Genomic DNA, 25,003 nt, shown 5'->3' with positions numbered 1-25,003 from the left:
GGCTTTCTGTTGTGGCATGTGTGGCAGGTGGCAGTCTATTTTTATGCATTTTTGAAGTTAATAAATGTGTTACTGGAAGCTTTGCACTGGCCACATCTATGACACTGCTCTTGTGCCTCTTGCTTGGTTCTTTGCATCAAGCAGAACCAGAAAGGGACTCATCTGCACCAGCCACAAAAGTACGGCACTATGATGCATCTGCAGTCCGTGACTTCATCATGAAACAGAAGATTGGTCGAAAACAGCAGAAGTACGAGGCTGAACAAGGCATAGTGGACGCTGCTCGAACAAGGGAGCTGCGCTTGGAGAAGCTGTATGCTTTTCAGAGGAAGACAGCGTATGACAGTGCTCGCATTGGCCGACATAAACTGAGGCGCCAGCAGGTGTGTAGCCCAACCGGTATACTATCTTAGGGCTCATCTGGTATTGAGCAAAAACATTTAAGGCTGCATTGCAGTTCGCTGAGTATGTATGGCATAATGTGTGAGAAAGAGAAAATCACTTGATTTGTAACTGATTTGACTGCAAGTCAAAATTTTCATTGTCACAGTCCACCTGGCTCCCTGGCCATGGTGCTGAGCTCAGTTGAGTGGAATTTTTCACATGCTTTGTGTCAGTTACCAGTAGTGGTTACAGTGTTGGGTGTAACTGTTGGGGTTGGGTGATCTAGCTCCTGTAGGTGTAGGGCAAGGAGGATGGGATGCAGGATTGTGGAAAAGGTAGAAAGAGTGTCCTGGAGCATATCTGGTAATTAGGCAGCGTACTTGGTGCCTCACCTCTCAGAGATGGGTAATGCAACTTTTTCACAAGTTCCAATTTATAAGAATACTCTCTAACCCACTGCCATGCAAACATGCTAAGTGGATGCTGTTACTTGCTGGTGCAACAATTTTATATTCCTAAATCGCCATGATGTTTATTCATGTAAACAGTTACGGTTCCTTATATTATAAATGACGTGCTATTTTGCCACCATTTGAAAACAGATAATGCTAGCTTCATATGATTGTGATTGGCAGCAATTGGGCCCCTCGCTTTCCCTTTTTCTTATTAATATACTACTTCGTAATATGCAATAGACAAATAGTCTGCTGATAAATATTATGTTAAATATAATTAATTGTCATAGTATGCATTAATTGTGGTGCACTAACTGTTTTCTAACTCATTTATGTAACTTGGAACCCAAACGGTATGCAACCTGCAGTGATTTCATTCATGTTACTGTCAGCATCTTTCGTGAAGTACATTGTAATGATTAAATGACACTTTTTTTCTTCTTTGGTGCAGATGTGCATGGCAAGGCTAGGCACTTCATAATTAAGTGAATTGCCACTAATTGAGCTATTTTCTGTTTCTGAATCTTGTGTTGGTTTAATTTTTCCTTGCTTTGTTGAGAATCTTAGGAGTTCATATTATCTAGGAGGAAAAATATTATAGCATGCTGCAGTAAGAACACTTTCTTGTGTGGTTTGGAGCCTGCTCTATACAGTAGACTCTCAGTAAACGGAAATCTCTTAAATGGAACAACTGCATCTAATATAATTGATTTCGTACTTGGATTCTGCACCCCTGTTCATCTCTCAGTAAACTGAACTCCTGTTAAATGGAACACATTTTCCTGGTCCCTTCAGGTTCCGTTGAACGAGAGTCTACTGTGAGGTTGGCTGTGATTTTCTGTGAGGCTGGCTGTCAATGGTCCATGACCCTTAGTGTCGTTCAAGCTGAGCAGCAGTAAAAATTACAAACTTGCTGTTGTTGAAATACTTGCATATTGCCACGCGCCTTTATTTCTTCATTTTGATATATATTCGGGTTTCACCCACAAAAACTGTTAGCAACGTTAGGCGCATGCCGCGTCACAATGTTTGAGAAGCTTCGCGATTGTTTCAGATTGTTCTGTTAAGATTACGTGCAAGTTTATTTGGGAGCTTACGCGAGCACCAGTGATAACGCTAGAAGGCTTGTTCACTGATGTAGAGAAGACAACTCGTTCCGCCAATGATCAGATAACCGATGGCCGACGACTCTGGTCACCGATATCAGTGTATGGCGTGCATAGCTTGTTGTTTGAGTTTTCATTTTCTGGGCACAAGCTTGCCAAAAAGAGTTCTGTATTTACCAGTCTTGCAGCAGCCTTCTTCACCACCACACCCACGTGACAATATTTTTCAATTTTGTTTCAGGAAGATGAAAAGGCTGTCCATGAGTTTGTCAAACATTTGAAGTCTATGCAAGATGTGACCAATTTTGACCAGAAGGACAGTTACCCTCAAAGCTTAGCTTCTGGTAGTAATGTTCAAGGTGCTGACAGTGGTCACGATCCTCGTCAAGCACATATGGAGCTGCAAAAAGATCGAGAGGTTTGGGTTGGACTAACACAGACTGGATTGGTTAGTCGTGGCAGCAAAGATAAGTGCCTGTCGAAGCCCTCTGCTGACCAACTAAGTCTTTCGTCAAACCCCTCGCAGTGCATTGAAAGTGGTGTCTTGAAAAACCCATTGGAGGGTCAGCTCTCTTCTCCAAGTCTTGTTGATTGTAAGAGACAGCAGTTACAGACACAAGGCAAGTAAATAATTTTCATTGTGTGCACATGTTTATTATACCGTGAGTGTGTTGTCCATATTATGAAATACAGTATGGATGAATGCTCTGCTCGAACGTAGAGGTGCTTCAGACTGACTGTCTGATAACTGAAGGGTTTGCTAATGGTACTCATGAAGGTTAAGTTGTACATTATATGACTTATAGTATAAATGAGGAATAATTTGCTAAGGAGCACTTATTAGGCATGATGTCCTGAAAAGTTTCCATAAATCCTCCGTTGTAACTTCAGAACACTTTACTCATTCTGTTATCACACTCGCTGTTTTGTAGTGGAAAAGAAAAAGGTTAAAATACCCCTCACTAGGTCCCATTTCAAATTTTGGTTCATCAATGAAATTTGTAAGGTGTCATCTGGGGAACATTTTATTGAAAGACTTCTTCAAATTGATTTATAATTGGAATGTTAAAAGAAATTGAATTGTCCTGTTACCATGCCTTCAGGAGGCAAGCTTCACTATCAGAGTGGATGCCCTCCTTCTTTGCTTCGGCTAGCGTCCACAAGTGGTGTAGCTCCTTCACAATTTCTCAAGTGTTGGAGGAGAGCAAGCACCCCATGTATGATGTCATGAGCGTCGTCTCTCTTTTTTTTTTCTCTTTTTATTTTTCTGTTTCTTGGGGCACTTGCAGCGATTGCATTGCATGCTAAACATTGGATTTAGAACGGGAGTCGCACTCCATGGTCAGTGAAGTTTTAGGACTGGTCTGGCTGTGCATGCACATACACAACTCCAGATTGGTCATGGATGTTCCAAGTGCCTCTTGCATAGGCATATCTGTGTGTTATCTTGTGCTGTCTCTCAAAACAAGACTCTCACGAAAGGAAGGGTGCACAACCTTCTGTTTAAATTTAAAACAGAAGGCTGTGCATCCTTCCTTTCCGTTTCCTGAGCGTTTTTGCACCACACAGACGCTTCATAATTTGAGGAATTATTTTTCTAAAAAATCCAAATTCATTTAAGTAGAATTGAGAAAAACAATTGTTTGCTACTGATAATATGATTGAGCCTGCTTCTACAAATTTTTGTCAGAGTCTTTGCATCATCAAAGCATCTCCAACCTGCATTGCAGTTTAAAGGGCCAGTATAAACAATCATGCGGTCCAAAATGTGCGATGAAGCAATAACTGCACACTTGTACAATGTGAACATACTACCGCAAGAATTTTGCAAATAAATGCTATAATAAGGGAGTTTCATGGTATAGAACAATCCGCTTCAGCTGGTTTCGGTTTCTCACTCAGCCCTTCCACCCTTCTCAGTCGTGAAGAGGGGTACATGTAGCCCGTCATCGTGACTACGGCCACAAATATTTGCTACAAAACTAATTGCATAATGTTCTTTCCTTGGTACCGTCTTTTGTAGTATGAGAAACCACGATAGATCCGAAATAGTCCACGGCAGGAGCATGAGCTTTCTGTAGACAGTCGTTGCTTAACACGACCTGGTGTACAAAACATGAAAATGAAAATGCTATGCTGCACCTTCAGACATGCTTCTTTCTGCTCTCTCACACTCTTAATTTAAGTCACAAGGGCACATTATAGATATTTTTTCTCTGGCATGCACTTGGGAAGTCATATGTTCTTTGGCTGGTTTATGTGGCATGGCACATTAGTGTAACTTCTTGGAATGGAGCTCAACATTTTCATCTCTGCCTTCGTCCTGTTTAATGCACCACCTTGGAAAACAAAACCGCAGTGAGGTATTGGGGCAAAATGTGAAACGGACTGGAGGTAGCTATATTGGTTACAGTCATGAGAGGTTCATGGAGCATGCCCATTAGTTAAAAGTGGGTCTGGCTCACTTTGATTTAAACAAGTCCAGAATTTCACTCATGTTTGAATAGAAACTAAGTTTTTGAGAGGTCATTTCAATTGGCAGTTGATCAATTTTGACTAGAAGTGTCATAAAAGTGAAACAAACCTAGATCTGCTTCATGTTACCGCCAACATTAGCCCAGTTTGTTTTGGGATGTGACAAAAAAAAAACTCACTTGTGGACATGATTGCTACCAAGTAATCTGCAGGCCACGTTTCTTTGTTTGCAATGCTCAAACCTGGTGAGGGGCCCTTTAATGTTCGAGGAGGTGCAGAGAATTCTCATACTCTTGAACAAACAGTACCAACATGACTTGAAATAAATTAAGGTTATTACTTGTTGCATGTGCATATGAGTTGTAATTTTACTTGTTTGCTTATAAAACTAAAAGAATGTTACTTGTAAAAAAAAAAGGTAATTAGGCTTGTGTCTCTTTATGCTGCAGTTTGTGTGGCATTCTCATGCAAGACATCACACTTCTCCGAGATCACTAGTCAGTGCAGTATATGTTAAAAGGGCCTTGCAACACAACCTTGGCACTTTTCTGCTTTTCATTCCATAACATTTTCTTCTTTTTTTAATAGCATCACTGTGTGCTATTCTGTCACTGAATAGTAGACCAATTATTGGCAGCTTTCTTTTTCTAATCAGTTAATACTAGTAGCTTGTTTACCAGCTGAAGGGCGAAAAAAAATTATGAGAAGCAACCATGATAAGGTTATGACTGGTCAACTTTTACCAGCCCCTGTGTATGCTGTACTAGATCTGAACTGAGTGCATTGATAATGGTGATGGGAGAGACTTGACAAAGAGGAATCAAATGTCTAAGTCACTGAGAGTCATTACAAACCCTATCTGATCACTAGGCACAGGTAGCCACATCTACTGATCAAGTTTTTCCTAAGACTGAATATATGGGAAACAAAAAAATTCACCTGCTTAGCTTAGCAGGAAGTTTATTCCCATAGAGGTTGTCTTTAAAGGGGACCTGAATAACTCTTCAGGCTTGTGGAGGAAAGACATCCTGTCAACAAAAGAGTGAGCTGTGAACATGTCAGATTTTGTTGTCATGTGTGATGCGGGGAGTTCACATGCAAAACGCAAAGTTGAAACACCTTTTCAAAGAGAGCGATGGGGTGGCCGCTGGTGGCTGTTTCTTGATGTCATGGAGCAGATTTCTAGAGAGAGCTGCCGTCGGCCAATAAATATTTACCTATAGCGTGATACAACTTACGAAGGCATGAGAGGCCCCACCCAGACGACCGAAGTACAGCAGCTGATTGCCTCCTCAAGTAAAGAAATAGTCCCACTCACATAGTGATGTTCTCAGACTGCGTTGCTGGAGACGTCAGTCTGGAGCATGCACTGATTGGTGCTGTCTTGTATGCATCTGCCTTTGAGGTGGAAATCCTGCAACCTGTCTAAAAGTTGTGTCAGGCTATAGTCTCCAGGCAGGACTATCGGATTATCGCGCTCTTTCCTAAAGTTTCTTTTTGCACAAACTGATGCAGTTGGCTAGACATGTTGTAGCAGTAGAAAATCTTAATTTAGAATTTTGGTAAGAATTGTGCTTTTTTAAAAGAAATAAAATGTTTTCCTCTCATGCTTGGCCATGCCCAACCAATCGAAATGTAATACACTGCCATCAGCAGAGTGCCGCCACTGGCATCAGCCTGCTTTTTCAGAACGAAAGTAGTTCAGGTGGATGGGGAAGGGAGTACACAGTGCTCGTAATACCTTTGCTCTTACTAGTACGTCTTTAAAAAAAATTCTTTTGGGGTTATATTTCTCGGCGGCACTTCACTCATTCCAAGGAGTTTGTGAGACTTTGAAAAGAGGTGGCTCAGGGCCCCTTTAAAGGAGAAAGTTTAAATTATAGTAATCCTTAAAAGTTGATTTGCAGCTTTTGCACTAACTTTTTCAGAAAATTTCTAGAAAATTACGGAATGAAAATTTTGAAGTATGAAGTTTTCAACTGAGCACTTAAAAAGGTATTACTAGTATTCTGTACACAAACACAGGGACTGTAAAGCATACTGGAAGAAGGGGGGGTTTGAACCCTTGACACTGCGTTCACTGTGCCAATGAAGGCTGGCGCAGCAGTGATTCTATTTGCATTCCATAATAATGAATTTGCTTTAGTAAGCTTCACCTTGACACTAATAGCAAAGAAAACGGCCATGCAGTGAAGCATACTACCTAAATAAATAAATTTGGATTTTGATTTAATTGAGGAACGCAAAAATATGACATCCTAATTCAATAATAGTTTCCTTGGGGTGTTGCAATTTTTTATAACCATTCTTTTATTGTCACAGTGGTTGTCTCAAAATCATTTTTGTGTTGTGCATGTAGTTTAAGAGGGAAGTTAGAGTTGGCCCTGAGCTAAAGCGTCCTCTTAATGTAAAGGTATTGTCCACTGCTTAATCTAGGAATGTTTTGAAACTTTTTTTACTCGCCTTCGTAGACGATGAGTTTATAGTTTTGTTGGAAAGTACACGGGTTTCTTGTGGCTGCTTGAAGACAGCTGTGATCTTTTTTTCTTCGTTTCTGCAAATATTGCCTTCTGCTTTCGTTCCAGCAAACTCTGTGGTGCTTTCATTAGTATACCATTTTTAGTTAATTTTTTTTTTTGTTTTTAGATACCGTCTCATGCTGATGTTGTAATATAATTTGGCAATACAGCACAAGACATCCTGCTTAATGGTTATGAGAAGAAGAACGTTGACTTGCTGTTTAAAGAGCTCTCTTTTTCCTAGATTGTTATTATTATTTTATTATTTAGAAGAAAAATGTCTGATGTCTATCTCATACATTTTTCTTATTTTTTCTTGTAGAATTTCAGTACAAACCGACTGGGCAAGTTCTCCGCCTTGAGCAAATTACTGCGGAAATTAATAAGTGTCTGGATGAACAGTTGAATCTGTTGGGCTGTAACACTGCCTTTCAAGTGCCAGAATATGGTATGTAATTTGTGTCTTTGCTTGTCTTACTCGTGCCGCATTAAGTTTTTTTTTTAATTACTGACTGAGATAAATTTTTCATGCCTTGAAGTGAAGCTAAGAGCAGTAGAAAGAACATTAGTGTATCATCTCATGATCATGTGTATGAAAGTAAAATTTGCCATTGACCCAGTTCGTAGATGATGGGGTCATTAAGGCTGGTTTGGACTTGCTGGTAACTTGTAACAGATTAACGGTGCATGTGAGAAACAAGGACAAGGAAAGCATCAGAACGAGCACTGACTTGCCAACTACTTTTTTTTTCATAATCACAGTATACAGGGTGTTCAAAGTAATGTCCGAAAATCCTCAAAAATGAAGGAAATGCGATGTTTGCTTGCTACCTTCACAACTGCATGTTTTGCAGCGATGGACATCTTAGGATGACCAGAGACAATAATTACAGCATTCATTAGATAAAATAAGGTAAATTAACTTTTTAAAATGGGAGGCACACGGTTGGGTCAAATAGGAGAATTGAACTCCTTCTTGCGAAGAGCCCATTGGCACTTTGAGATTTCCGAAAAGTGGCCTCCAGTAATTATTGCGTAGTGATGAAATAAAAACAAATTACTGGTGAAACCAAAACCAATTCTCTGATTTGACTCAACCACCGGTCTCAGCTAATTAAGATGTTAATTAATCTAATTTTAAAATTAATGCTGTAATTGATGTGTCTACTCATCGTAAGATGTCTGCCTCTACAAAAAAAGTAATTATGAAGGTACCGAGCAAACATCACATTTTCAATATTTTAATTCTTGAAACACCTTACCAAATAAGCATGAAGAACCAGCTACAGGATCCACATTTAAATTTTAATCAGGTAAGCACAACCAGATAACAAAGCAAAAAAACAACCAAAATGAGATCTTGGTCTGATACATGGTTTCCAGATGTGACACTTAGAAAAAAAAATGTAGGCCTTATCTTGTTAAGGAAAATGACTAAACACTGACGCATAATGCATCATAGCACTTTATTTTAGCGGCTTTTAGTATCTCTCTTGTTAACCTGTTTCTTCTGCCAACAGAGCAGCATCCCAACTAGGGCTTGCAGCTACACTTATTATTGCGATAGCAATTTTATAGAAACTCTTGGCTGATTTCTGCTGTCGCTGTCATGTTCCGGATATATATATATATATATATATATATATATATATATATATATATATATATATATATATATATATATATATATATATATATATATATATATATATATATATATACCGTATTTTCCGGTGTATAAGTCGCACCTTTGTATAAGACGCACCCTCTACTTTTTACGACTTTCGAAAGAAAAAGTGATATATAAGACGCACCTTTGTATAAGACGCATCTATTTTTAACTCAGTCGACATGATAAAACACAATGACCCACGCAGAGTACATTGATTGCGAAATGCGTAGTCACGCACTGCACTGAATATCTGTAAGTAGCAGTTTTATTAAGGCGCAGAAAACCACTATTTATTCTACTGGATTTGAAGCCACATCCTCCGGCGCACTGTCAAAAGTTCTTCCGCCTCGGTTGGCAGCATCGCTGGGTTGCCGTCGTCAGCCTCTGAATAACTTTTACGCAGCATTGTAAGCACCTTGAAGCACATCGTTGGCACTGCCTGTACTATGGTGGCTACCATACCTTTAGGGCTTTAGGGACTTGGCGAGAACACATAAACAACGAACGCGCCGCACGGTTATCACACGATCGTCGGATACCACCTACACACGCATACAAAACGTAAATGGCGACCGGAAGCCGGAAGCTGCGACTACTGCTGGACTGCAGCGACGTCTCACACGGAAACTGATGATGATGATAATGAAGTGGTACTTTCGCTTTTGTAACTGATATTGTGGGCGCTACAACGTTACAATGGACCGTTGTGGTGCTCTTTTTTATTTATTGCCTCAGTTCTGTGGGTTTAATTCTTCGTTTAAGAACAAACAATTCAAACAGTACAATGGGGCACGCGACAGTGGTGGCTTTTATTGCGGCCGTAATCTCCGTGGTCGCCGCGCTGCTTGAACAGCAAGTAGCTGACATCTAAGATCGCAGCCGCTTCATTGTTACAACAAAATTAGATATATTTTTACGAATGCTCTCGAGCTCAGTTTATTGTACTCATAAATTAAATATAAACAAATTGGTCTCACAGAGACTTTTTGCGTATATAAGACGCACCGTTGTATAAGACGCACCAGCGAAAATCTAGGAAAAAAGGTGCGTCTTATACACCGGAAAATACGGTATATATATATATATATATATATATATATATATATATATATATATATATATATATATATATACTGCCACAAAGAAAAATAAATCTAAAAAAAAAGTTTTCGAAGCGCATGACTGCGGATTTGAAGCTGTGACCCCTCGCTCCGCAGCGCGCTGCATTAGACAATTCTGCCATGTGCCTTATGTCCTCCAGCATAATAACGGCGAGCTATTTATATACACATTTACCGCTGGCAGTACGCAGAACTTGGAGGTGCTTCAGCCTGTTGACACACCCGCGAGATGGCGCGAAGGGGACGCTTTAGACGTGGTAATAGCTACTATGCTAGATACATCGGGTGTTTTGGAAATGAGACTTGGTGGAAGGACACAGGAGACATGCACAGGGCTGGAGTTATGTGCATCCTGACTATGTGTATATTTATTACTTATTTTTATTAGGCTAGGACACCCATAGTGAGTCCACCCGGTACTAAGGGTAATTGGCCACATGTATCATTATCAGATACATGTGGCCAAGATACAAGAGAGCAGAGTGGGTCAGGGAACAAACGGGGGTTAAGGATATCATAGTTGAAATTATGAAGAAGAAATGGATATGGGCCGGGCACGTAGCACGCCGGCAGGATAACCGGTGGTCATTAAGGGTAACTGACTGGATTCCAAGAGAGGGCAAACGCGTGAGGGGAAGACAGAAAATTAGGTGGGTAGATGAGATTAAGAAGTTTGTAGGTATAACGTGGCAACAGAAAGCACAGGACCGGGTTGATTGGCGGAACATGGGAGAGGCCTTTGCCCTGCAGTGGGCGTAGACAGGCTGATGATGATGATCATCATCAGCATTACCATTAAAGGTTGTCGCCCCGCTCGTATTTCGTAGGAGTTGGGATGCACGCGTCCAGTGTTTTTAATAACGTTGTGCACGTCCAAACATTACCCTACAGGGCGTGGTCGCCTGTGCTCGCGTGCTTATATTGTTGGGGGGGTGGGGTGAGGTTTATACGTCTTGTGCTTTCACTTTCACCGCAAAGTTCGTGTTCAAATTATAGGCCGCACGAAGGTCACTTCGCTCGCTGCAGGGGCCTCGTTTGCAAAAGGAATGAGCTGCTATCTAGAAGAGCCAAAGTAGGGGCTAGCTGATTGTGCGTAGTCGACACTTAAAGGCCAACTCTGGCGATTTTTCGAGGTCGATGGATCTCAATGAAATTCGCTGGGTACGTTCCTTTGCATGTTTCCGTCATTTATGCCAAATTACAGGCTTGAGACATGCGCAGATTGTTTGCAAATGAATTTTAAAGATTGTCTGCAAATGCCCTCCTGGCTTCCCACAATTATTGGCAACATTGCGTCTGTGACGTCAGTATTGGGAAGGCGGTGGAAGTGACTCAGCCGACGGCACCGTTAACTTCGGCGCTTCGGCCGCTACAGCGAGCGTCTGCTGTGCACAAGGCGACAGACAGCGTTGGTTTGGCCGGCGCTTCGCTGGTCGTCCCGGCTGTCACAGTTTTCATACTCCGCGCCGGCGTGACCGGCATGCCTTGCACGACTTCCGGTTCGTTCGTAACAACGTCTACGTCATACGTAGACAGTACACTCGGTTGGGTTTCGGTTTCAGTGTTGCGCTTTTTTGCTTATTTAAAATTATTCTCCAAATTTGCCGAGTATTTCTGCTATCGGGCCCGTAACAGGAGCGTCTCAGGAACATAAAAGCACCATTACTTTGACATGGCCAAAATATCGCCGGAGTTGGCCTTTAAAGCGCGCTGCTCAAACACAAAGAAGTAACAGCTGTTACTGTTGTTAGTATGCACTCGTCCTGTGTGTACCTGTGCATTCTTTCATGCGTTCTTTGTGTTTGAGCCATGCAAGTGTTGAGCTGTGACAGTTGTTAGTTCGCACTCGTCCTGTCTGTGTTCTTTTCGTGTGTCCTTTGTGCTTGAGCAGCGTGCTGCAAGTTTTCGAGGTACTTGCCGTTCTTCGTGTCACATTCCAATTTGTTGCTATGGAATTGCGCCACCAATTGCGCCAAACTGCGCCAACAGGTGAAACCTGCTACATCCTGCTACATCAGAATTCAAAATCTCCAATCAGAAATGCAGACACCTCAGAATTTGTGCAGAGCATGCACCAAGACGTCATTTTTGTGGCCTTTCGGAGAAAAACAATATGGCAGGCACTCGACATAACTGATCGATCAAAATTTTGAGTTGATGTGCACAAGGTTTTTCCCAGCAATCACCTACGTGTTTATACTCATTTACAACTTAAGAAGACAAGAAAGGCGTAGTTCATGTGACCGAAGCGTGGCAGCCCATTGCCTCCACGACTAAAGAAATAGTCCCGCTCATGTTGTTGGTTGGGCTCTCCGACGTCGGAGCCACTGTCCGTCCGGCTCATGACGTCACTGTAGCGCGCGTGCTCATTGGTGCAGGCGTATGTATCCACTTTTGGCGTGCCCGCTGCCTTCTAAAGTTCTACAGCACTATAGAATCAATTCAGTGGTAATTCTAGCTGTTACTGTTACCTGCCAGGAGTTTGGGGAGTGGGGGGGGGGCTGTATGACACCCCTGTCAAACAGTGCCAAAACCCCAACTGGTTATAGTTTTCTACGAAATACTATTATCTCATTCTGTGGCATAACATTATTAAATTGAGTAAATATAGTTTATGTGTGCAAGGTTCTTCCCAGCAGTCCACTACGTGTTTATACTCAGTTACAATTTAAGGAGAGAAGAGTTAGAGAAACGTAATACTTGGTGCAATTACAGGTTTTTGCAGGACGGCAGCCTTTTACTTGATTGACTGCATTAATTACAGTGAGCAGTACGTGTATGTGCTTGAACACGCCACTGTGTTTTTTTTGTTTTCGTAAAGATTGGTAGTACTATTTGTTCTAATTAATTTCAATAAGATGTCATGCAGAGTGCTACTGCGGTCATGATTTATCAACAATTCCAACTATGGAAGATGCCTGTGAAATTTTGCTGAGAAGATATGGAGTTGCAGCATATATATTGCCACATGCGCTTCTTTTCCTATTTTTATGTAACTGGTCCGTTACACGTATAATCGCTGTCTTGTGTAAGCCACGCCAGAATGTCTGCAAACCTTCCAGATTATTTCAGAATCTTCTTATAAGCTTGAGCGCGCAAACACAAACAGTTGAGTTCATTCATAACTAACGCGGCCACCAGCGATAAGGCTCGAATGTTCGATGCCACATGTATAAATGCTGACACTCCTTACTGCAGATCAGATTATCGATGGCCGATGCTCCGTTTGCCGCTATCAGTATACACTGGGTATCGCTTGCTTGCTGTTTCACTTTCCGTTTCCCAGCCACAAGTTCGGCCAAATAAAGAGTTACCCATTTCTGAGTTCTGCGGGAATCTTCACTGTCACGACCCCATGACAATATACTGGTATCTCGGTCCCGCTCCTCAACTGCGGCAGAAGTTCATGCTAAAGAACTTGTCAAATTAGATATGAAGCTTGCCATTATCACGAATTTCGTTGAACACAGCGAATATTTAAGGCACAAAAGACCAGTTAGTTATTAAACCCTGTATTTTGTTTACTGCCCGAAAGTCACCAGCTCAACAATTCTCTCCCTGAAGCACTACAGCATTTACTTTACCATACAACATAGGCTTAGGTTGTACTGAAAATACAAACTCATCAGGATGGATTTTTTTTTGTTTTCAAGACTAAAAAAATTGTGTGGAATATTTACACAGCTTGTGCTTCCAGACAGTACCTAAAGCATCGGAGGAAGCCTCATTTAATTACAAATATGAACTGTATTGCGGGGAAATGTGAGGTCACCGATGGTCACGGGACTAGAGAAACTGAGGGTTGGGTGCAAAAAATGAAGAGTAGTAAGTTCATTTCATTTTCTGGAATTTTATAAATAAACATGCATTCATGTGTCCATATATCCATTTCATTAAACATAGTACAACTACTCCATATTAGAGACATAAATATTTGCGTTCGTAAATGTAGGCCTGGTAACTGCAGCTTCAATAGACTCACTTGATACTCCAAAGCAGGGTTTTATCTGCTCCAGAAGCTGCATCAAAATGGCTTCGTTCAATCACTTCACTGATATTGTAATACGCAGCCAAATTACTCTCCAAGTGCTGCTGTATATTGCTGTTGTGTTCCCACTATCAGTTGTTAATGCCTACTGCATGAAAGTGGAACTTTGTATACTGCACCTCCAGTGCATGGTACATAGAGCCAATCATATTTTGTATGGTAGCCATGGGAATTTTCAGCACAATTCTTCTGATCCTTGTGAAGCTTTATCAGTGTCTTTGGAATTGAAAACACTGTGGACTCATTTGCACGATGGCGTATCCTTTTTAGGGCCACATGATGCACCATGATTCTGTGACACCATTGCCAGCATCTGTCTTTGCATTGTGCTGCTAAGCACAAAACTGGGTTCGATTCCTAATCACGGCAGTTGAATTTCGTTATAGACAAAAGTAAAAGTGCTTGTGTAACTGGATTTAGTTGGACAAAGAAGAACCCCAGTTAATCGGAAATTAACCTGGAGTTCCCTTTTACGGTGTGCTTCATATTCAGTTCTTGGTTTTGGCACTTAAACTCCTGAAATTTAATTTTTTACTGTCTGTTTTTCAGTTGTTGGCTCATCTGCACAATAGATGTATGTACATAAACTTCATAAGTATTAGTTTGGAGATGGCAGTCGACTTATATGCCAGAATGGACAAGGCATCATTTCTGCTCATATAAGTTTGTATCGATTGTATGCGGAAAAGAGGTTTACAGGAGACATTACGGAAGCCACTGATATGGAGTGCTGTAACACGCATTACATCAGTGTTTCCTCGCTCTTCTCATCATGAAAAGGGCCCTGGTGTCACACATGGAAGCCAGGTAACACACACAAAGTTTCCGCTTGTCACTTCCTTTGTCCTTGCCTTTTACTGGTATTGCTAATCTGTATTAGGGTAATTCATTAGGTCTATTGGTGATCGGTTGAGTGCTACTTCTCTAGTTATATAGTGAGTGCCTATATATCTGTTTAGCTGTATGGTCTGCTTTAACTAGCATAATCTCATTGTGTGCTTATATACTCAGATAAACACCATGCTTCTGAAATCACTGAGAGGCTTCAAATGATGCTATCTGAGGCACTTGAGACGTTGTGTGGTCCATCTCAAGTGCATGATTCTTCTGGTCGGAGTACGCCATTTGAAGAGACTTCAGAAAAAGGTATGCAAATTTCACTAAATATTTTTGTGCTCGAGTTGAATACGGTGAACAGTGAGGTGCCAATGACTAAAATTATATTTCCACTCACTTCCTGAGCGCATAAAATGTTTTGCTTTGCCATTAGTGCAGAATCGTTCACTTTGCAGATGATATGTTCACGATATTCATAAGCTCATTTTTTTTTAAGTGGCTTCTTTCAAATCTGCATTTTTTTAGACATTGGTATTATTGCCTCACTGTCTAACTCTGCCACATTCCAATGTTTCAAAAGTTACCATTGTTTTTTCAAACCTTCTTGTAATTAATGTATCATATAATTGATTCAGCGATATTTCATATTCCAGCAGGTTCATATTGAAAGCAGTCTATTGAAATTGTTATTGATGAGCATTGTAGATATTTGGGGCATAGCTGCATTAGTACATTGCATTTTTTTGCATCTCCTGTTAGTAATGTGATCCAAGAAGTGCTTGGTATATCTTGTGCAGCTCAAAAAGTATGTTTTATTGATTTCTGTCAGCATCAAGCATTCCTGTGGACACTCAAGTGCAGAATGAAGCTGCAAAGAAGATACAAAATTTCTATCGCAAACATTTGATGCAGAAGCAAAAAGGAATGTTTGAAAAAGATGGCCATGTGAGTTCAACCAACGTTTAGTTTTCTCATTGCTGTAGTTGTTGGTAGCACCATTACTCATCCTTAAGGGACAGTAAAGAAGAAAATAGTTAACTTTTGTTTGTCAGTAAATCACCCTAATACAATGCCAGAAAAGCCTGTTTCCATGGTAGGAGTCTTTATAAGCAAGAAAACATGCAGAAAAAGAAGATGGGTGGCAATGCTGTCTTGCTCGCCTTGACATTTTGGATTTTGGACAGTCTCTGCTTCGATGTAATGAATTTTTCTTTTCAGTGGAGAAGTGCATTACATTATAAAGGGGCTAAAGGTAAAACTTTGCAAGTTTTGAGAATTATTCCTGCACTGCAATGGCTCAAATGCAAAAATATTCAAAACCATGCTGATGTACCGATGCTGGTGTTTCGGCATACAGTTTTTAAGGTTAATGTTCTTTCTTAACTTTTTTTTTAGTAATCATCCTTATGCTGCAAAATGAACAAAAATAGTTTTGAAATTATGTTTTAAAATGTATTATTTCTCTTTAGTGTCCCTTTAAAGGGGTCATGAACCACTTTTCCAAGTAATGATCTAATGGCCTCAGTATCGGAGTGTACTGCCTCCCGAATCGATTGCCGCAAAAATTTCTCGAATCCGTCAAGAATCAGCGGAGTTACGGGGGTTTGGCGCACGCTCCCAGCGCTTTCTCTCTTTTCTCGTGCCGACGAGCGCACTGGAAGCTAGACAAGGAGGGATGGCATGGGGGAAAGAAGTTACGCCAGCGCGCGTCATGAAACGCAATCGCTCTCCCGCTGTGATTCGCTTGCGCGAGTGCGGCTACCGTGTACTGAGGAGTGCGGCGCCGGCAAGTGGCGGCACCCCGCGGCAAGAAGCGCATCTGATCCGAACGCCGCTCTCGATTTACGTCGGCTATCGGCCAATAAGCATGCTATGTCTCTTGCGACGTACAGCGGACAGACGCCCCGCCCACCGACGAGAGTGAGAACCGGCCTCTGTTTGAAAAGAGGGTGCCTGGGGAAACGGCAACTTCGCGCTCCGCTTGTGGCCATTACGCGGCGCGCACGACTGTAATATTTGGCAGAGCAGTTCATAGCCGTGTCAGCTTTCCGCAGGATGTGTTTTTTCAATCAGCCCAAGGGGTGCTTCATGACCCCTTTAAGACATTAACCCTTTAAAGGGCCCCTCACCAGGTTTGACAATTTTGAGCTGACGAGCGCAATGCATGCACTGGGCGTTCACGATTACGTCTGCCAAAATTTGCAACGCTACGCGCCACGTAAATGGGTCAAATTTCAAGCTGAACACCGCTTGCCCTTCTTCTCGCGGCCGCGCGCCCAGAGAATGAGAGGATGACGTACATGAGAGAATGGCCCTACGTAGATGGTAGTGTTGTGACGTCGCTCCTCTACGTAGACGACTGTGCTCTGACGTCACTAACAGTAGCACGTGACACTGCGATAATTATGACACGACGTGTAGTTGGTGTAATTTGTTGCTTGAATGGATCAATAAAACTTGAGAGCAATAATAAAACACACAAACGGAATGTGTGCATTTTCTGTTTTCATTTTTGCTGCGAATCGCAGCGAGATTCGAGACTAATCTACCTCCGTTTCGCACGCGTTCGTGTTCTCGCGCTTTGCGCATCGTGCAGACGCCACCATTTACAACGAAACTAATTTTCTACCACGTTCCAGCGCTCATTAGGCTCATTTATCCTCCCACGTCTAACTAGGTGTTCATGCGGCACACCGATAGTCTCGCGTCCGTAAAAATGTTGCAGCTTTCGTGCTCAGTAATAGGTTGAAAAGTAGGGGTGTGCGAATATGAAATTTTTCGAATACGAATCGAATACGAATACCCACCTTCGAATATCGAATCGAATATCGAATATCAAAGGAAAAATGCCTCCACAGTAACAATATTTTATTTAACATGTAGCTATTTAAAAAAGAAAAACATTAACAGCCTGACTGGCAACAAAACATACACTGCTATCTCCAGAACACAATGTCCAGGCTAGCACAATGCACATCACAACGCAAGCAAATATTACGGCACAATGAAAGTAATGACTAGATATTATCATGAAGAAATATGAGTTGCTCCACATGATCAGGCAGCAGGCGCTCCCTTCTAGCAGAGACAACCCCCCCCCCCCCCGCCACTGAATAGGCACGCTCGCTTGGAACAGAAGTGGCTGGTATAGGGCTTATGATAAGGTCCTTACATGGGGTTACATGGGGCAAAGCTTTGCCAGACTGGGGTATCTGAAGGTGCCTACAGTCCACCACCAGTCACATGGGTCACTGTCTTTCTTCAGAAGTGGTCCCGCATAGTGAACGAGTGGTAGTGCGGCACGTTACGGCCGCATAATATTGAAAATGTACGTTTACATGATCGCCAACAGCGCTGCACGTCGGAGATGCACCAGCAATAAATAATGCGTATTGCGGCGCTCGTCGCAGGCAGATATCGTGCCTCCGTGTACTTACGATGTGTATCGCTCCTCTCGGCAACGTTTTTAGCTATACGAACGCAGCAGAAATGTGGAAGACGAGTTATTTTATGCATGATAATCGAATCGCAGATTCGAATTTTTTCGAATATTCGAAGTTATCGAATATTCGAAACTTTTCGAATACACGATTTTCGAATCGAATACGAATATCTCGAATGTAATATTCGACGAATATTCGAAACTTTCGAATATTCGCACACCCCTATTGAAAAGCCAAGTGATCGGCGAGGGTGCATTCGGCATAGCTTGCAGAGATTAAACTCAAAGAACGCCACCACAACACCGCTCGCGTCTCAGGGGCTCGGGCTGGTTCGGGCACGTCATGCGCTCGTGACATTTTGTGCGCATGACGTGTTCATGCGTATGCGTTATGTGATCCTCCTGCTCGCGTGCCGAAGAGGGCAGGGAAGGGATTTGGCTTGCGAAGGCTACGCGGGGCGATCGGCAAGGGTTTGCAGCTCGCCTCCTCGCATCATGGTTTCACGCCGCTACAAATTATTGTTTTTCTCAGCTTCTAACTGACCAATTAGAAATATTCTTGTGGCATAATGCTCTTAATTGGGCTCGCAACAACTTGCAATGTCTAACTAAAATTCGTTAGGTCACCTGGTGAGGGGCCCTTTAAGGCATTTTGGCTGATTTTCACTGTTTCATGCAATCTTTGTTTTATATAATTAGCACAGCAAACTAAACACATAGTAAATGAAACGTATTTATGTAATTGGAAAGACACTTTTTAATGACTGAAAGAGTCTTTCGAATGCCCACTGCCTCGCTTGGGATTTTCAGCGGTGTACTGCTTTCTGTATGCCTTGATTTTGTAGCCATGTCTTTCAGCAGCAAGAGCAACACTACGCTCTTCCTCAGCTGACTTCCCTGTACACTCTTCTGTACCTTCTCCATTCTGGCAAATACCTTTTACCCTTATCTCTGTACTCTGGCAATGACATTGGCTATCTCTTCTTCTAGTCATGACACTCCTCTCTGGTGATTTTCCGCTGTCTCTCCGCCTGCTTTTGCTCAGCGCAGCAGTTGCCAAAGCAACTCTATAACATACCACATCTTGCTGAAGACCTCTGACAGTTCATAAAATGGTATGGCAGAAAAGATGTTCACACACATAACAAAAGCGTGTGAGCGCGTCTGCCGTGAAATGGCGCTCAGCACTGGCAATACGTATGGTGGATGATGCATGTAAAAGAATAGACAAGACGAGAGTAAAATGGAAAAAAGGCATGATTATCTTGGCTAGATTAAGCAGAATCAATATGAGAGGAGGGGAGAGCAATTTGGAAAGGCTTGCTTAAATGCCACAAGGTAAAAAGAATTAACGAAAGAAGGCGAATTTTAAGGGCTCATTTTTCTTTGCTAGACACAACATTAATTAGAACTAACAGACAAGAAAGCCAAGGAAAGTGTAGGGGATGTTATTTGTAGTAATCATGATGTAAATGTGAAGAAAGTAAAGCGGATGAAAAGATAACTTGCTGGTCCCTGCCAGTGGCAAATTATCGGCCGTTACTTCTGCCATTACTCCATGGTCAGAAATGTTAATCACCACTTTTCGCTACAGGAATCCCAAATAACAGTTTTATAAACCTCATATTTATATTTCACAAAGAACTTCTGGCCCAAACGACAATGTTAAGCAAAGTACTGATTTAACGAGAATAAATTGCACAAATGTGTCTTACCTTGGCAATAGTGTAGTGACCTAAAGTCGCCTGTAAGTTACATGCGATAGCTTCTAAATCTGTGGCACATGGTAAGCCATTTTTTTCAGTGTGACATTAAACACAAAATGATATTTCAACGTCAACCCTCTCCATAAAGAAATACACCACAACTCTCAACAAATTCTGATGGTGGGCTTCTACTAACAAGACAGATGCCCAAATAGCCATAAAGAAATGCTTAAGCGGCTGAGTTTTGGGGAAAAAATATTTGAACACATCTACAATTTTCTCCGTTTAATCTGTATAGTTGCCTAAAAAATGGCGACTGTTGGTGTGAAGGTGTTTAAAGTCAGCCTCGTACACTCAGAAATTGAGTAGTTATAAAGATGTATACCCACAGTTGCCTATCGAAAGAAGCAAGTTTCTTTTTGAAAACAAAGTTGATAACCAGCGCTAGAATATTGCAAGGAGAACTTTCTAATAAATACAGCTTGTTGTAGAATTCAAGCAACAGCTGCATTTCAACGCTGTTGTCAGACAGATTGCCTCTCTTAATGAATACGTCCGTTCCTATGCTAAACAAGTACTCGATGGACGCATTCGATGGTACTCTTAACACCTGGTGAGCCGGCAACAGTCCGCCGCTGCGACAAAAAAACGTCGGGCGAGCTCTGCAATAGTGGCGCCAATGAGACAAAGGAGTTATGTGTAAAACTCCTGGGATAATTGGGACAAAAAAGTAACGAGTCATGTGACACCTCAAGTTAACGTAAGTATGTTACCCGTTACACTTCCAAAATGGTATCTAGTACATTACTGAGTTACCGAAAAAAGTAACACTTTACCGGTGACGCTGTTACTTGTAACGCGTTACTGCCAACACTGCATACGAATGACCAGGTGACGTTGGTAAGTCTCGAGAGCCAAGGAGTCTAGCAATCCCGCAGAGTGCCGGCGAGTCTTTTTGCGTCCGATAGGATTGCAGAGCAATTTTTTTCTGGAGTCTAGTTTCGCCACCATTATACAGCGGCGACAAATGAGCAGAGATCGACCAGTTTCACATTCGTCCTTGTAAGGGGGCCACAGTTGTTGCGAGCCGATGGTTTAAGACGAATGAACCACGATTCCAGGAGTTTTCTTTTGCCCCAACTTCATTCACGAGCCAACACCATCGCATCGTTTAGGTCGAAGTTATACCCTGTGCAGGGGTGTACTTGGGTGCATAGGTGGCGAAACGTCTGTCATTTTGTTAGTACACTCGAACCTCGTTGTAACAAAGTCGCATCTGACACAAAAATAAGTTCGTTATATCCAAAAATGCATTATAAACGTATTTGTGTAACACCGTATCTATGACAAGACTATTGTTCATTTACTTCATTATAACCGATAATTCGTTATAGTATCTGTGTTTGTTATATCGAGGTTTGAGCGTAATTGTTTTGTTAAATTGGAGTAAGCCTTTTACCATCATGAATTCACCCGTCTTTTGGAACACTTTTGCGTCTAAAGAGATGTATGCATCTTACACCTGCGATTTTCTCATGGACATGGAGCGATGTCTGTTCCCAGCCCACGCTGCACACGGTCGTTTCATCATTGTATAGCCCTGACACAAGGGCACTCTAAAGTCCTTTATGTGACCGAACATCTTCCGGAAAGGCGTTAATGTGCAGTGACACACGACAAAGGAATATCTCCCTCCCGGCAATGTTCCTTTTCTGGAAAGCAGATCCTGCATCGACTTTTGAACGTAAAGGGTGCTCTCCCACACAGCGTGCACAACTCGATAATGCAGCCTTTCAACGAAGGCTCCGTGGGTGCCGGCTAATCCCCTCTGTGATGTTGTAAATATGCATGACCCCTTGACTGTGTTGGCGGTAATGCATTACAAGTAACACTGTTACCGGTAACGCGTTACTTTTTTCGTAACGTAATATACTTTTAGTAGCGTACTGGTTACCATTTTGGAACTGTAACAGGTAACATACTTACGTTAACATTTTTCGGTGACGTAAGGTCTCGCATTACTCGTTACATCTTATTCCAATTGTCCCGGGAGTTTTACGCAAAACTCCTTCGCCTCGCCACTTCTGAAGAGCTCACCCTTGCGTTCTTTTCTCGCAGCGGCGGACTGCTGCTGGTCCGCCAGGCGTTAAGAGTAACGTCCACTGTGTCAATCGAGCACCTATTTAGCGTGGCTGCGGACGTATTCATTAAGAAGCGAGGCAAGCTGTCCAATGACGGCTTTGAAATGCAGCTTTTGCTGGAATTCTACAACACATTGTAGTTATTAGCAAGTTCTCCTGCAATAATCTAGCGTTGGTTATCAGCTTTCTTTGCAAAGTGAAATTTGCTTCTTTCTATCAGCTACTGCCGGGATACGTTTGTATAGTTTGTATAGGGGGGGGGGCAGCCCCCCCCCCCTCCTTCCCCCTTGGCTACACCACTGGTCATGGATGCCATACAATTAAAAGTATTTGCTTGAAACTTGGTGGGGGCATTTTATTGATATGTTTCTTTGGCTACTCCAGATGCTGCTGCAGTGTGTATGTCTGTACCAATTTTTCCATAGACTGAAGGGCAGTGACATTTAGCACCAATAGTTTTTGGCATTGAACACTCATACTTTAATATGCACTTAAGTAGTGAAATACAGCCTTTTTGGTTTCAGAAATACGAAAAATATGGGGCAAATTGGGCACTGAGTTGCATTCTTGAAGAGTCTTCACAGCCACAGAGGGAGTCTAGAACTGAGAACTGCAGCACTGAGTTGTCAGCTCCCAATGAGGAGCCCTCACGTCACCTCATGCCTGATCCAAATAACATTGCCAGAGCATGGAAGAGCAAATTTTCCAAAGGTAAGGTGTGGGGCAAGCTTTTTGGTAATGCACGATGATGTGTGCATTGTAACAGCTTACAAAAGCCCTAATCTCCAATGCTTGTCTTCACTTATATTAGTGCTTGTCTCAGTTGTTCATTTCTAGCTTTTGTCCACTGCTCCTTTTACAGCAAAGCTGTGTATGGCTAGTGCAATCCATCTGTGTGCGAGCAGCCGCAGTGAGCATGGGAAAGGAGGGTCCTCCTTCTCCTGGTTGTGCCCCGTATTGCACATGGCATGAGCAACTGCAGCACCGTTGCTACATTCAGGGCTGCTGAAGAGCAGTGCGTGAAAATCCGCCTTGCCCATAACGTGGCAAGGCATTTGTAGCACAACCGCAAGTGCAGCACAAGGCATGAGCCAGAGAAATAGAATATTCTGGGCTCTTGACTAGCTCGGACGCTACTGCCGTAGCTGCTGCTCTTTTGTCCCTGCATCTTTATTGCTCCAAGTAAATGTAGCAGCAATGAAGGCATGGCTACTTCTGCCACTCTCATGTCGCCCTCTTCGGCGCTACAAGGGTTTTAGTGGCGTGAGAGAGTGCAAAGACTGGGAGGAACCCCCCATAGAGTTAATATACTGACTCTAGAGGAAAAGCTGGGCCGCGAGACCGCTAACCACAAGAGCGCTGACATCTTGGAACGTTGTCATTCGTGCCATCACATATCAATCCCAATGAAGCATTTCCACAATTTAAAACGCGCAGCTATTGTTTTGTGTTTATTTTTAATATGTTTACGAAAGAATACGGCGGCTATTTATGCAATTTAGTGTGCGCAGAAAGAAGCGCTTGCAGGCTGGTTTACTAGATGGCGCCACCATATCAACACCAACACTCGAGAGTGGGCTCGCGGCCGATTGCGCCGGTTTCCGCGTCGTGTTAAAGCCCCTGAAACTTCGTTTACGTCGTGTATCTCGTAGTTGCCACAGTGTCCCATTGTGTGCGTTTTCTGTTGCCACGTACCACTCGAGTACATGTGACAGCCCTTTTTTCTTTCGAGCTGAAAACTTCAGTGCAAACCAGGAAGGACGGCAAAGGCAAAGATGAGACAAGCACTGAAAGTTATGTAACTAGGCACAACCGGTGTTTTTTTAGTTTTTTTAACGGCGATAAAATTTTGTGTGCCTTGTATCTAGTTTTCATTGAAGCTTTCGGGTGACGTCTCACTCACATTCGCCGCTGCAGCTGCAATCGACATTGTTCTGCTTTATGGCACTATGTGCTGAAGCACGGCAGCAATGAGCTGAAAAAGAACATGGATACAGGTGTCTCGTCATTGCAAGTTGAAGCACCGCTCGACCACGGCCTATGCGCTTTGCTTCGAGCTGCGAATCTGTCGAGTGACTCTTGTGCAAGCGAACGGAGAAACTTTGTTCGTTATGCATTATCGGTTGGGCGTGCGTAGTAAAAACTATTCACAAAGAGGTGAAAATGTTAACTGTTATCAATCAAGCCAGCTGCACAGACAACGCTACACTAACACACGGCTTCACGCATCAAAACACAGCTGATGTTCCCTGAACAGCGCGTAGCTGGCTTAGGTTGGTAGATTAAAACTGATTACTACTGTCAAATTTAGCGAGCGTCTCAGGGTCTGGCATCATTCGTTTTGTTCCATCATGGCGGAACCCATGCAGTTATAGGTTTCAATGCATGGGCCCTATGGGGAGCTTTTCCTCTAGAGTCAGTATATTAACTCTATGGAAACCCCCTTCGTTTGCATGTTACACAAGGGAACATGCAGCTTTGCTGGTCTGCATGTTACTGGCATCCACCTTCACAGAGTGGAATGGCTCATGAATTTTTTCCATATCATCATTGAAAAAGGTAAATGTACTTAATAGTTTCAAGATGGGCATAAAAAAAGGTAGATCAGAAAAGACGTGTTAAATGCTACGTGGCCAGATGAGCTTTTGTTTAACACTCTCTATGGAAAGTATGAAATATATCCTCTACCAAAGGGTGTGGTCTTTTGTATCTGTTTCAGTGAAAAGTTTTTGGATGCATATTGTATAAATGCAGTTTGGTAGTTAACATCATGCAAGCTTTTCCTTCTGTTTTATCATTCAAGCTGTCAATATACGTAGCACAATATTATGAAGTGTTGCCTACCTGCTGTGCTTTGCCAACATCACACTGAGCTATTATTCTGGCATGACACCGAGATATTGCACCAAAGCCCTGCATGACTTTACCCTATCTTGTAGGCCACAGCATCAGCATAATGGTACCATTTTCTACCACCAGATTGTGGCATTACCTTATGAGTTGTTGTATTTCTCTGCTTCGTAAATGTGGGAAAGAAAATTTAGTTATCTGTCACTGTGTTCAGAAGCATGTCGAAATACATAAATTAAATAAGCAA

At 42.3% G+C, this 25,003-nt stretch overlaps 1 protein-coding gene across 1 annotated transcript in view; it reads left to right on the top strand.

Annotated features, from left to right (window-relative positions):
- LOC119401415 (centrosome-associated protein 350) overlaps nucleotides 1–25,003 on the top strand; it is a 135,599-nt gene that overhangs the window by 48,851 nt on the left and 61,745 nt on the right. Inside the window, exons 12-17 of the mRNA XM_037668202.2 lie at nucleotides 145–383; nucleotides 2,187–2,565; nucleotides 7,262–7,387; nucleotides 14,792–14,926; nucleotides 15,447–15,562; nucleotides 22,431–22,617. Coding sequence (XP_037524130.1) covers nucleotides 145–383; nucleotides 2,187–2,565; nucleotides 7,262–7,387; nucleotides 14,792–14,926; nucleotides 15,447–15,562; nucleotides 22,431–22,617 — 1,182 coding nt within the window. The remainder of the gene's footprint in view (nucleotides 1–144; nucleotides 384–2,186; nucleotides 2,566–7,261; nucleotides 7,388–14,791; nucleotides 14,927–15,446; nucleotides 15,563–22,430; nucleotides 22,618–25,003) is intronic.

This window comes from Rhipicephalus sanguineus, chromosome 1 (assembly GCF_013339695.2).
Source record: "Rhipicephalus sanguineus isolate Rsan-2018 chromosome 1, BIME_Rsan_1.4, whole genome shotgun sequence".
In the NCBI taxonomy this organism is placed as follows: domain Eukaryota; kingdom Metazoa; phylum Arthropoda; class Arachnida; order Ixodida; family Ixodidae; genus Rhipicephalus; species Rhipicephalus sanguineus.
This window is presented reverse-complemented; position numbering and strand designations above follow the sequence as displayed.